This window comes from Sceloporus occidentalis, unplaced genomic scaffold (genome assembly GCF_023333645.1).
Source record: "Sceloporus occidentalis isolate IW3139 unplaced genomic scaffold, rSceOcc1.0.p SCAF_2, whole genome shotgun sequence".
NCBI lineage: Eukaryota > Metazoa > Chordata > Lepidosauria > Squamata > Phrynosomatidae > Sceloporus > Sceloporus occidentalis.
The window spans coordinates 199,376,027-199,388,655 of NW_028316982.1; the positions used below are offsets into that span (position 1 = coordinate 199,376,027).

Sequence of the window (12,629 nt, forward strand, 5' to 3'; positions counted from 1 at the left end):
ATACCCCCCATTGGATTAAATAGACAAATACCATGACCTAGTATGAGGCAGTTTCCTGTGTTCAGAATGCAAATAGCCGTGTATTCTGCACCTGATACTTCAGCTAATTGGGCATGTGAGCTTATGTGCCTTCAAGTCACTGGTTTACTTATGGCAACCCCATGGATTTCATAGGGTTTTCTTAGACAAGGAATACACAGAAGTAGTTTTGCCAGTTCCTTCCTCTGAAGTATAGCCCAGTGCACCTGGCATTCATTGGCAGTCTCTCATTGAAATACTAATCAAGGCTGACCCTGCTTAGCTTCCAATATAATATGGGATCTGGTGCCTTTAGGCTGTTTAGACTACAAACTGTACATACTGGTGCTGATACCTCATGATGGTGTTGAAGAATTGTTGTGTGGTTTTCCTTAATTTTAATTATTCTATGGTGTAGGAAATATATAGAGAGAATAAGTATGTATCTTATACACAATATTAGTTATTGCACAGTGAACAGAGCCTGCCTATTTATGCTTCACCCTGATTTGCTCTCTATATTACTGGTTAGATCATCTCTTCCCTCCAACTTGGAGATCAGGCAACTTGAAGATGGGACTGAAGGCGTTTTTGCAGTAACTCAGCTGGTCAAACGTACCCAGTTTGGCCCCTTTGAATCCAAGAGAGTTGCAAAACTGGAAAAGGAGTCACCATTTCCATTGAAGGTACAGTGACTCTGGGTTTCAGTTAAAAGGGAAAAATACAGAAAAAGGTATTTTTTAAAAAATGTATTTTTTTTAAAAAAAGGACAGAAGGCAAAGTGGGTGAAGGTCTCCACAGTTCTCCAGGGGCCTATGACCTCTGGCAGTTACTCATCCCTACTGTGCTCACACAGATGCATTCCTGTGCATACTGTTATTTATTTAATTATACTTACAAATAAATGTATATTTTTTGCATGTGTGTATATTAGGTTTTTCAAAAGGATGGCCCTCCAGTGTATTTTGACACCTCTAATGAAGATGACTGTAACTGGATGATGATGGTGAGACCAGCCAACCAATATGATCACCAGAACCTAACTGCTTTTCAGCATGAGAATGACATTTACTTCACTACTTCCCGGGACATCCCACCAGGAACTGAGTTAAGAGTTTGGTATGCAGCCTTCTACGCCAAAAAAATGGAAAAACCGGTTCTAAAACAAGTTACTAATATTACCAATGGTACGTTTGGAAAGTGAGGCTTTTTGGAAAGAAAAGAAAGATTGAGGGAGTGGGGGAGAGCATGTCTTGAAAGAGAACAAGCATGTTTTAGTCATCTGAGTATTGGATTCTGACTCTGGAAAACCAGGGTTCAAATCCCTGCTCAGCCATAGAAATCCACTGCATGCCCTTGGGCAGACTGCAATCTCTCAGTTCTAAAGGAGGGCAGTGACCAACCGTTTCTGAACAAATCTCACAGAGAAACACCTCATGATAGATTTACTGTACCTTAGGGTCACCATAAGTTAGAAATGACTTGAAAGCACAAAACAACAGCATCATGTCATGCAAACAGTTTCCATGCATGAATATGAATCAGTAAAGTATTTCCCCTATTTCATGTATACTGTACCCTGTCAGCCAAACTATATGCTAGTTTCAGCTCCGAGACATACAAATGAAAGAAATCTTCCCTCACTCTCCTCCCACCCCAGTAGAGCTCCCTCTTCCCCTGAAAGCTCCTCTGAAAGTTTAGGGATCCTTGGAAACAGTGTGTGCTGGACTACTGGGGGCTGGAGCAAGATGGGGAAATTGCGAGTATTTTTCAGAACTACTTCACACAAGAAAAAACTGGGCCATTACACACAATTACCTATATCATTTAACTAATTCTTTCTCTGTTTGGATATAATGTAGCCCCCAAGGTCTCTGGTTTCAGCTGAACTGCCCGGCTGGGCCTCTTTAACCCTTACCATATACATTTTAACTTTCTGCTTGTTTCACACACACAATTACACACTCTTCTGCCTCCAGGAAAGACACTGCTTCCTGTTAAGAAGGACTGAACACTCCTGAAAAAAAGACACAATCACGGGAGGACATTGCTTTGCCCTCTCTTTGCAGTGGGAAAGCAGTAGTGTTTTCCTCTCCTACAACATGCAGGTGACCTTAAGAAATGTTATTGCAAAAGAATAGTACATAGCCCATATGTATAACACACATTACAATCAAATTCAATGACTTGCTTGTTTCACTGTGTTACACAGAATATATGACTGGTCTGGGAGATCAGTCTGTATAACCTGAGATGCAGCTGGAAAGATCTCAGCCTAACCAGAATGAGATGATCTGAGACATAGACTAACATTTTCAGTGTATGTCACATTGCCAAGATATGTGGTGATACTTTGTATTTTAGCAAAATGTTATAGGAAGGTAAAAGCTAATCGATGCAATGTTCTCTTAACAGATGTGTGTTTAGTTGTGATGGAATGTGACCAAGAAGGGATCAACACTGCTTCAAAACCTGGTACCTTTTCTCTCAAGAAAATCAAGAATTCTCAGCCCTCTAAAGCAGATCATTCAGGTGTATTATTATACCTATTGTTCTTCTGTATTATTGTAACTATTGTTATTGGTTGTGTATTATTATAACTATTGTTATTGCTGTGGTTATTATTACTCTATGTATAGAAACTCTATACCCACATGGCCAATATGCTGCTAAAACATTTTGTTTTTTTTCTTTAGAATTCAGCTGGTAGTTCTATTGCTGATGTATTTAAAGATTTCAGACTTTAAATAGAAGTTTCAGTCACCCTGCAGCCTTTTTGGATAGAGAATTATGACAGATCTCTTTGTTCCTATTTCATTCAGTAACACTCGAAAGCACAATGCAGACTTCAAATAGAAAGAATGTACATCTTAAATCTCTTTAACTGTAGCAGAGCATTGCGTGAGAAATAAATGTTCTCAGCCTAAGTAAAATGGAAGACATTTGGATATAAGCTAAATACTTTTCCATCATCTACTGTTCCATCAGTATAGTCCATATTGCCATAAGGTTCAGCGCTTCATGACATTATAACAGCAGTATGTAAATGGAGAAATAAACTAATGAAAATGCATTCTCTTTAATAGATGTGTGTTTAGTTGTGATGGAAAGTGATCAAGAGGGAAATAAATCTAGCAGTACTTTTTCTGTCAAGAAAATCAAGAATTCTCGGTCTGCTAAACCTGCTCCTTCAGGTATGAAAACTCTGGTCTCTGTTGTATGTGTATGAGATCTCTGGTGTGATGGGTCAAAATCACATTATAGAGTGTGCCTGCACTGATGTAATTGTTAAAATATGATGACATACATACAAAGATGTTGAAGAGTGCTTTTAAACTTGTGACTTTTCATTATCTTTTGACTCCTCCATATAAGAAAACTGCAGTCCTCATGTCTGAAATGCACATTTTTTTTTATCAGAGTGCTTTTGTATATCCCTCATCTTGTTAACTAAAAAAGTCTTTGTTGTTAAAAGAGTCTGGTACATTAAAGACTTACACAATATTGTTTGGCATAAGCATTTGTGTACTGCATCCCACTTCTTCAGAAGCAAAATTTGATAAAGTAAGCTTCTCTCCAGCTTCTTCAGTGTGCTTTAATACCCTTTTCAGTGTGCTATGCCATTGTGTTTATTTGTTTATTCAACCAATTTTACCGCAGTCTTCACTCCTCAACATTTTCCAGAGTGGCCTAGAAATATCTGAAATGAGAGTCCTTGCTTGCAAGCTTACTGTTGCAAACTTCCATGTTATTATTCATGTGTACTGTAACTCATTTAACAGTGTTTCTGTGTTACAGTGATCCTTGCAAAATATAAACAAAAAACCACCAGATTCTGTAAAACACACATATTAATTATAAATTGTAATTGTAGACTAAAATTTATTGGGAAGGCGGATTGTTAAACTATCTGCCATAATATAAAACTAATTTAAATACAATTTAACAACTGACTGAATAGTCTGCAAATGTTAATGCTGGGCTGTTAAAAGGTCTAGCTTCTCTCCTAGACTTTTGTATTTTCAGTTCTTGTTCAATGTGGCCACAAAGAGTTGGGTAGATTTTCTACCCATTTTTAAAAATTAAATGCAGCTTGCTGATCTTTGACAAATTGTGGTTAATCTAAACTATGATTAGTACAGATAAGTCAACCTCAAGCCACAAAGTATGAAGCTGTCTTGTCAATAAACATGTAGTTATGTCTGCAGGTTATGACCTGGAGGACGTAGGTCCAAAACACACTACAGAAATAACCCAGTTTGAGACCTCTATAACTGCCTTTGCTCAATGCTATGGAATTCTGGAAATTGTAGTTTTGTGAGACATTGAGCCTTCTCCGCCAGAGAGCTCTGGTGCCACAATAAACTACAATTTTGGATCATAGTAAGCAGCACTTAATTTAACATAGGCGCGTTACAGACCGCTCAAAATGGGCGGTCTCACACCGCTGCCGGTTGCTGCGTCCGGGAACCGCAGCAGCCAAACAGCGCGGTTCCCAGGCACAGCAAGAAAGAAGCGCCAAAATGGTGCTTCTTTCTGCACCCCGGAAGTGGTACTGCAAGGTGCGAGGCGCGCACTCGCGGCATCACTCCCGCCACGTGACGTCCGGACGCTATGTGTCCATGATGTCAAAATGGCGGCGCCTATCTGTATAGGGCGCCGCCATTTTGACGCACTCGTTACGCACGAGGGGCAAGGCGCATCAGGAACCACTACCCCTCGCACGTAACAACAGCGCCTCATTGGCCCGTCTGTAATGCGCCAGTGAAGGTGGAGAATGCTTGAACACAGGTGGAAGCCTAGGAATTAAACAGTTTTTAGCTGTACATTGAAACATGACCACTAAGTTGCTCCCCCTATGCAAAACCAAATAAGTATTTTTTTCCTTTTCAAAGGAAATATAAGGTTATATAAAACATAGCACTTACACCCTTATTTGTCCCTTGTAAAATTTCTTCCCATTTATATGGAAACAAGCAAGAAACCAGAGCCCTGGTGGCGCAGTGGTTAAATGCCTGTACTGCACCCGCTCACTCAAAACCATAAGGTTCCGAGTTCAATACCAGTGAAAGAGCTCAAGCTTGACTCAGGCTTGCATCCTTCCAAGGTCTCTAAAATGAGTACCCAGATTGTTGGAGGGCAATTAGCTTACAGTTGTAAATCACTTAGACACTGTTAGTTCAGTATGAAGCGGTATATAAATGAATCTGTTTGTTTATTTATTTATTTGCATTTGTTTCTAAGTCATTACTAGCACTTGCTTCATGTACTGTGTATAGTATGAGTTGGAAATTTCCAAACATATAGATTTTGTTGACTTTTGGTGACATTAAATTTAAAAGAAGAGAATACCCTTCATTTCAGTTTCTGAAATGAAGCCTTTAGGGCTGAAGGGCAGGGTATAAATACCAATAATAATAATAATAATAATAATAATAATAATAATAATAAGAAGAAGAAGAAGCTATATCAGACTGAGTTCTTATAAGTCTGAGCACCAACACATGTTCATTCATTTCACTGACTCTTCACACTTTCCTTGCAGAACATCTGCTGAATCACTTGGAACAAGCCAAAGGAACTCCAAAGAGTAATCAAAATGATGCTATACCAGAGAAGGATGTGGAGGTTCCTACTGCAGATGAGCCCATAATCTGTGAAAGTGCCAATACCTCTGCCGCTGATTTGAAAAAAAATACACGAAGGGGCAGAAAGCCAAAAGTGACCAAAGCAGAAACTCCTCTTGTGATTGTGGATGACAAAGACTCTTCTGGTGAGACCAGAAAGTTACCAAAAGTAGCTATCTGTGATGTAATCACCTTAAAATGTGGAACATTCCAGAAAAATGTAAAGACATTCCACCTCAACATTAGGAGGAACTTCCTGGCAGTAAGGGCTGTTCGGCAGTAGAACACACTCCCTCGGAGTGTAGTGGAGTCTCCTTCCTTAGAGGTCTTTAAACAGAGTCTGGATGGCCATCTGTTGGGGATGCTTTGATTTAGATTTCCTGCATGGCAGGTGGTTGGACTGAATGGCCCTTGTGGTCTCTTCCAACTCTACGATTCTATGATACCCTAATGCGGCCTTCCAAACCTGGCAACCTCTGGGAGCATTGGACTGTAGCGCCCATAAGATGCAGAAGAAGGGTTTGTAGTTCAGCGTTACTGGAAGTTAGGAAAAACTGCCCTAATGAAATAATTATTTTGCAGTACTAAGTGCCTTGATGCAGGGGAGGTGGGGAGACTGCATCTTCTGCTTTATGATAAAGTTCCCTTGGGAGCTCATTGATGTGTCATAGTGGGCATGTGAAGGGGTCTAGGATGATTTATTGTGGCTGGTTCATCATGACCACTTCAGTGATATCCATTCAGTGCGCCTGGCCAGAACCAATGGCCAATTGGTTGTGGCCGCTTCAGCATGGCTGACTGAGCGCAGCTTTTTCAGTGCCCATTGGAGAGGACAAATCAACACTGCTCTTTCAGTGCAGGAATTTAGACGAGCAGCTGTTTTCAGCACTGCTCTATCACCAAGGAGATAAAGGGGATGCATTGGCTTAGCGGTTGAGAAACCGGCTCTGATGACCGCAAGGATGGCAGATTGGCAGTCTGAGACCCAAGCACCGTGTAATGGAGTCAGCTCCCATCACTATTCCCAGCTTCTGCCAACCTAGCAGTTCAAAAACTTGTAAAAATGCAAGTAAGTCAATAGGTACCACTTCAGTGGGAAGGTAACAGTGTTCCGTGCAGTCATGCTGGCAACTTTGACAACGTTGGCTCCCTCAGCTTAGTAACGGAGACGAGCACTGCCCCCTACGGTCAGACACAACTAGACAATCATATCAAAGGGGAAACCTTTAACTTTTCCATCACCAAGCCTATTTCAGTACAGGCATTGAAGCGACCAAAGCGATCAGATGAAAGGATCATGATCAAATGAAAGGGGGTGAGTGGAGAAGGCAATCAGATAAAAGGGATGAGTGAGGAGTTTCTCATTTCACCTCTCATACAGATTCACTGCCTCCTTTGTGAAGGAACATAAATTCTGGAAACTCTTACAAATGTAAATGGATACCAGATAAATTTATTTAGACATCTTGTATTTGCATTACGTGTTCTTTCTTTTATATTTGCTATTTAAAGTGAAATGGCAATAATTAAAGTGCCACTTTTATTTATAGCTAGGTCAGACATATGCTATATCAGACTGAGAGCCGAAACACTGGCTTGGGAAGTGGCATATACACAACACATGCCCTGACAATGCCCTGAAATCACTAGGCTGCCCACACATGGGCCAGATTCATGGCGCTCTGGCAGCGCGGCATTTACACGCTGCAGGAACACCATAAAACCTGGCTGAACGAGACTACATGTGAAAGGGATCTAGGAGTCCAAGTAGACCACAAGTTGAACATGAGTCAACAGTGTGATGCAGCAGCTTAAAAGGCCAATGCAATTTTAGTCTGCATCAATAAAAGTATAGTGTCTAGATCAAGAGAAGTAATAGTGCCACTCTATTCTGCTTTGGTCAGGGCCCACCTGGAATATTGTGTCCAGTTCTGGGCACCACAATTCAAAAAGGACATGAGAAACTGGAACGTGTCCAAAGGAGGGTGACTAAAATGGTGAAGGGTCTGGAAACCATGTCCTATGAGGAACGACTAAAGGAGCTGGGGATGTTTAGCCTGTAAAAAAGAAGGTTAAGAGGCGATATGATAGCCCTGTTTAAATATTTGAAGGGATGTCATATTGAGGAGGTAGCAAGCTTGTTTTCTGCTGTTCCAGAGAACAGGACGCAGAGCAATGGATGCAAGCTGCAGGAAAAGAAATGTCACCTGGCTCAAAAAGGAACAGCATTTTGCTGCTTTTTGGGCTGGCAAAAAGCTGGATTGGAGACACGGCATGTGGTTACCACAGCCCCAACCCAGCTCTCTCAGGGGAGGTGTCAAACTGCCCCTTCAGGGTGGTCTGTTTCACCCTTGAGTCCCTATAAGTCTGAATTTATAACTTTCTCTGTGCCTTAGGGGGGGAAAACTGAGTTATAGTACATTGATTTCAGTGGACAGTAAGGGGGCTTTACTTCCAGATAAACATTTTGGATTGTAGTACTGTGAAATGTATTTAGCTTTATCAAGGTGTAGATGACTCATTCAGTATATTTTATGACTATAGTTAAAGTTCATAATTCACTGTCTTTTTCTCATTAATAATGCATTCAATTAACAGTGGAACAGGTAGCTGAAATCATAACAGAGATCCCACCTGATGATGTAGCCTTGCCTTCTGCTGCAGAAGAAAGGATTATGGAGTTGGTGTTGGGGAAGCTACCCAGTACTACAAATAGTATAAATTCTATTACAAAGTAAGTCCCACCTGAAACAGAAGAGCCAAATGATAAAATGTACAGTTTCCATATTAATCATTATTGTATCACTCTAAAATGAAAAACACAGAAAAGTTTTTGGGGTATGCTTTTTTTAATGGATACAGTGGTTCCTTCCCTTATGCGGGGGATCCGTTCTGGACGCCCCTACGTAAGGGAAATTACATGTATGCTTGAACCCCATTTAAACTAATGGGGCTCGTCCCCGCGCTGGCGCGGTGACATAGCAGTGGTGCACGCCTTCTTTCCAGGGCATGACGCTGCTCTTTCTGGGGCACGGTGCTGCTCCCTCTGGCACAGCTTTCGGCGTATGCCGAAAGCCACGTATATCGCCCCCACGTATGACGCGGGCACACTGTACTATCATAATGCCTCACCCACCATGACCTGTGCCCATGCTTGCTGGGGTATTTTGGAGGTTGCTGTCATAAAATAATTTCTCCAGTCTCTGGAAAAGAAGAATGGAAGATGCTAATGTGAAACAGAACAAGAGCTCTTCTATCATCTTCAGTGTAATGAAACATGAAAAAGAAATCAAAAGCATGACCATTTCCAATATGGGTAGACTGCACTAGTTGTTGTTTTGTACCTTCAATTGTTTCCAATTTATAACAACCCTAAGTTGAACCTATCATGGGTTGTCCTGGCAAGATTTGTTTGGATTGAATAAGATTTGCCCTGGTTGAGCTCTTTAGCTACTCAGTTAAAAATAACTGCATACTTAAAGTGATATAGTCTATTTCCGTGGTGTCTGTTTGCAGAGGAATAATAGGCCTCATATCCCTATGATGTTTCATTCTGCCTAAATGAAGTACAAGATTTGACATTATTTTTATTATTTATTTGAAAGCTTTTTATCCTGTACCTTACCAAAAAGAGGCTCTCAAAGCAACATATGTAGATCAAGAATTAAACTCTCCCTCTCTTTAGACCTTCGATCTGAAAGACATGAGACAAAAATAAAAAGAACTGAGAGGGAAGAGGGGGGGAAAAGCAAACTTTAGCCCTAATTTTTAGTTACTTAGGACGATGATCCAAATGTGTCACTAGCATACCACCTGGCAGAACTTGATTTCAGTTCATGTTCATCCATAAGGCTTACTGAGGCCAGGTTCCTGTCTTTCCAATCATAGAATCAGAATTGTAGAGTTGGAAGGTACCTGGCAGAACTTGATTTCAGTTCATGTTCATCCATAAGGCTTACTGAGGCCAGGTTCCTGTCTTTCCAATCACAGAATCAGAATTGTAGAGTTGGAAGGTACAGCAAGGTCATCTACCCAACATAGGAGTCTAGTGTAGGAAGCCAAATGTGCATGCAAGGGCTGTATTTTCCTGCAAATTATTTTTCTTCTAGAAGGATCCCCTGCTGGTATGCTAACATGACACAGAGAAACTTTCCATGTGGAGAAAGCATTTGATAAAGACATGTATCAGTACAGAGTTCTTCAAGTCTCTCCGTCCCACCCACTTCACTGGGAGCATGAACGAGGGCCTTCTTAGTGTCTGCACTCAGGTGTTGGAACTCCCTCCCTAAGGTGGTTGGGATGGCTCTCTCCTCCCATTGTTCACTTATCAACAAACAAAAACATTAGTATTCTAACAGGCTTTTGGGAAGTGAGTGCAAGGGCTTTTAATGGTGTGCTGTTTTGTTGCCTTTTGTCTGTTGTCTTTTTAGTGAGTTTGGGTTTAATTCTATGGACAGTTTAATTATATGCTAACAATAACTTTTTGCATCGAGTCCCAGTTTCTGGGAGAAAGCAAGAGGAACAGTGACAGCATTTCTTTCACAGAAATCTGAACCTTTTTACTTTCATTCTAATCTGGCAGGTTTCCTCATCATCAGAGCTCTATGTCTCTCAAGAGAAGCTTAATTCTCTCGAACAGACATGGTATCCGGCGAAAGCTAATAAAGCAACTTGGGGAACACAAACGGGTATATCAGTGTAACATCTGCAGTAAAATGTTCCAGAACAGCAGCAACCTCAGCAGGCACATCCGCTCTCATGGTGGGTTGAAATTTAACCTTGTGTTTTGAAGTTCCTGCTACTAACTGTTATAATGAGAGAGTTTTCTATTCTCCAAGATGAGACTGAAACAAGATCCATTGATTGGAAGCTGAAGCAGTATCAGAATAGAGCAGCGGCAGATTTCTAGCCATTCAGATAACAAACTAGTAAAATAATCCAAAGGCCCAGGGAAATATCTTGTCACTTGAAATATATAAATCAAGATTGGTTTTGGCTTTCCCTACACAATCAGTTAATAGTTCAGTGATGTGCAACAGTGCTGTTTTTCTTAATTTAAATCTTTTCCCCCCTAGAGACATCATGTTTTTGCATTGATACGTTTTGAACTGATCCTAGTTTTTCCATAGCTAGCAGGGATATTTTAGTTTGAAATACTCCATGAATGCTACGTTATTGACACAAACATCTGTGGAGAGTGCCTATAACACTGATGAAAATTAATACAATTCCTCCCTTCATTCTGTGTGTTTTTATAGATGTGTTTAAGACAGTTCAAAAGATATTTTGAAATGTCCTTGGTGACGTTTCTGTTGATACTTTCATGGTGTTGTAGTGTTCTGGCACTACTAGTTTTAAAACAAGGAAAGGCCCTATTCTGCACATCTGCAGCCATTCCAGAGTATAGGTGGAAAATGATGAAGAGAACATATTAGTCAGTTAATTACTGAGAGAGATTGTGTGTCAATAGAAAGCAACTATGCTGTTTTTTTATTTTAAAAAACAGTATCCCTACATACCTCCTGAAAAACTGCTTCAGGTGGTATGAAGAAATTACTAAACATTATGGTCTATGTCTTATTGGTTACAATAGGAGTGGGGAATACTTGAAATTAGAAACTTTGGCTGCATCCGCACTGCAGAAAAATACAGCTTGATACCGCTTTAACTGCAATGGCTCGACGCTATAGAATTCTGTGAACTGTAGTTGTGTGAGACATTTAGCCTTCTCTGTCAGAGAGCTCAAGTGCACAACAAATTACAAATCCCAGGATTCCAAAGCATTGAGCCATGGTAGTTAAAGTGGTCAAACTGAATTATTTGTGCAGTGCTGATGTAGCCCTTGTGATTGCATACTGATTTTCCAGACTACATTTTACTTTATAACATATCTACATATTCTTACAGTTTGAAAAATAGTGGCTTGCTTCAAAATGCAGTAGTGGTATTAAAATGATAATTTGTTACAATAAATGTACATACAAATTAAAGTTTTGGAGTGCTATCTCCACTGCATTTCTAGAAACCATTCTCTTCTAAACCTCTTTAATGCTAAATCTTCCCATGATGTCTGTGGCTGCTTCATAAGTTATGTTTTCTCCTGGTGAATTAATTTGGATGCAAAACACAACTGATCATTGGCAAAAGAAGGGACAAACTCCAGTTTGTATGCATTTTGCCACAAAATGTCTAATTTATATTTGCCTGTATGCTTCATGTGTTCAAACCTGTGCATAGATATTTTTTGTTCAAGAATTGGTTCATTGATACAAAATATAGTACATGATAAATTAGTCCTGGATAAGCAGTAAGGGAGGACAGGCAAAGTGCTGCTTGTGAACTACCTGTGGGTTCCAAGGATGTATCCACACTGCAGAAATAAAACAGTTTGATACCACTTTAACTGCCATGGCTCTATCCTACAGAATCCTGGAATTTGTAATTTGGTGAGGCACCAGAGCTCTCTAACAGATCAGACTGAATACCTTCACCATACCACAATTTCCCAGGATTCCTTTGGATGGAGCCATGACAGTTAAAGTGGTGTCAAACTGTTTTAATTCTGCAGTGTGGATGTACCCCTAGTGTGTTTTTATAGTGCCACCAAGGACCATCATGCTCCCACCCCACCCATAGTGCTGTTTTAAAACTGTTATTTTACAACCCTAAAATTGGGGTGGGGAGAGAGAATGCCTGAAAGTGTATCAAAGTATATTCGTTTTTTTTCCTTTTTTACATTTCAATGACATCTGTCATTTTAGAATTTAATTTCTCTAATAAACAAGAAGTCATGTCAGCGGTAGCAGTCTGAATATTTTAGACAGATTACACAAAAGCATGATCAAATTGATGACAGCAGCAGCAGCTGAAATGCAATGTAGAGACCATGTAGTAGCTACCTATTAAGTTTACATTTATTATGTTTTCATTTTAAAAGGCCTTCTCCTCAGTTTTTAGTTTAATAAAAATATAACTTGATCTTGT

The 12,629-nt window shown here is 40.1% G+C and overlaps 1 protein-coding gene across 3 annotated transcripts in view; it reads left to right on the forward strand.

Moving 5' to 3' along the window:
* Positions 1–12,629, forward strand: part of PRDM15 (PR/SET domain 15) — a 53,077-nt gene that overhangs the window by 16,436 nt on the left and 24,012 nt on the right. For all 3 annotated transcript variants that reach the window (XM_089511970.1, XM_089511972.1, XM_089511971.1), the window contains exons 4-10: positions 551–704; positions 953–1,205; positions 2,434–2,550; positions 3,105–3,212; positions 5,564–5,791; positions 8,244–8,379; positions 10,228–10,406. In XM_089511970.1, the coding sequence (XP_089368096.1) occupies positions 551–704; positions 953–1,205; positions 2,434–2,550; positions 3,105–3,212; positions 5,564–5,791; positions 8,244–8,379; positions 10,228–10,406 (1,175 nt within the window). The remainder of the gene's footprint in view (positions 1–550; positions 705–952; positions 1,206–2,433; positions 2,551–3,104; positions 3,213–5,563; positions 5,792–8,243; positions 8,380–10,227; positions 10,407–12,629) is intronic.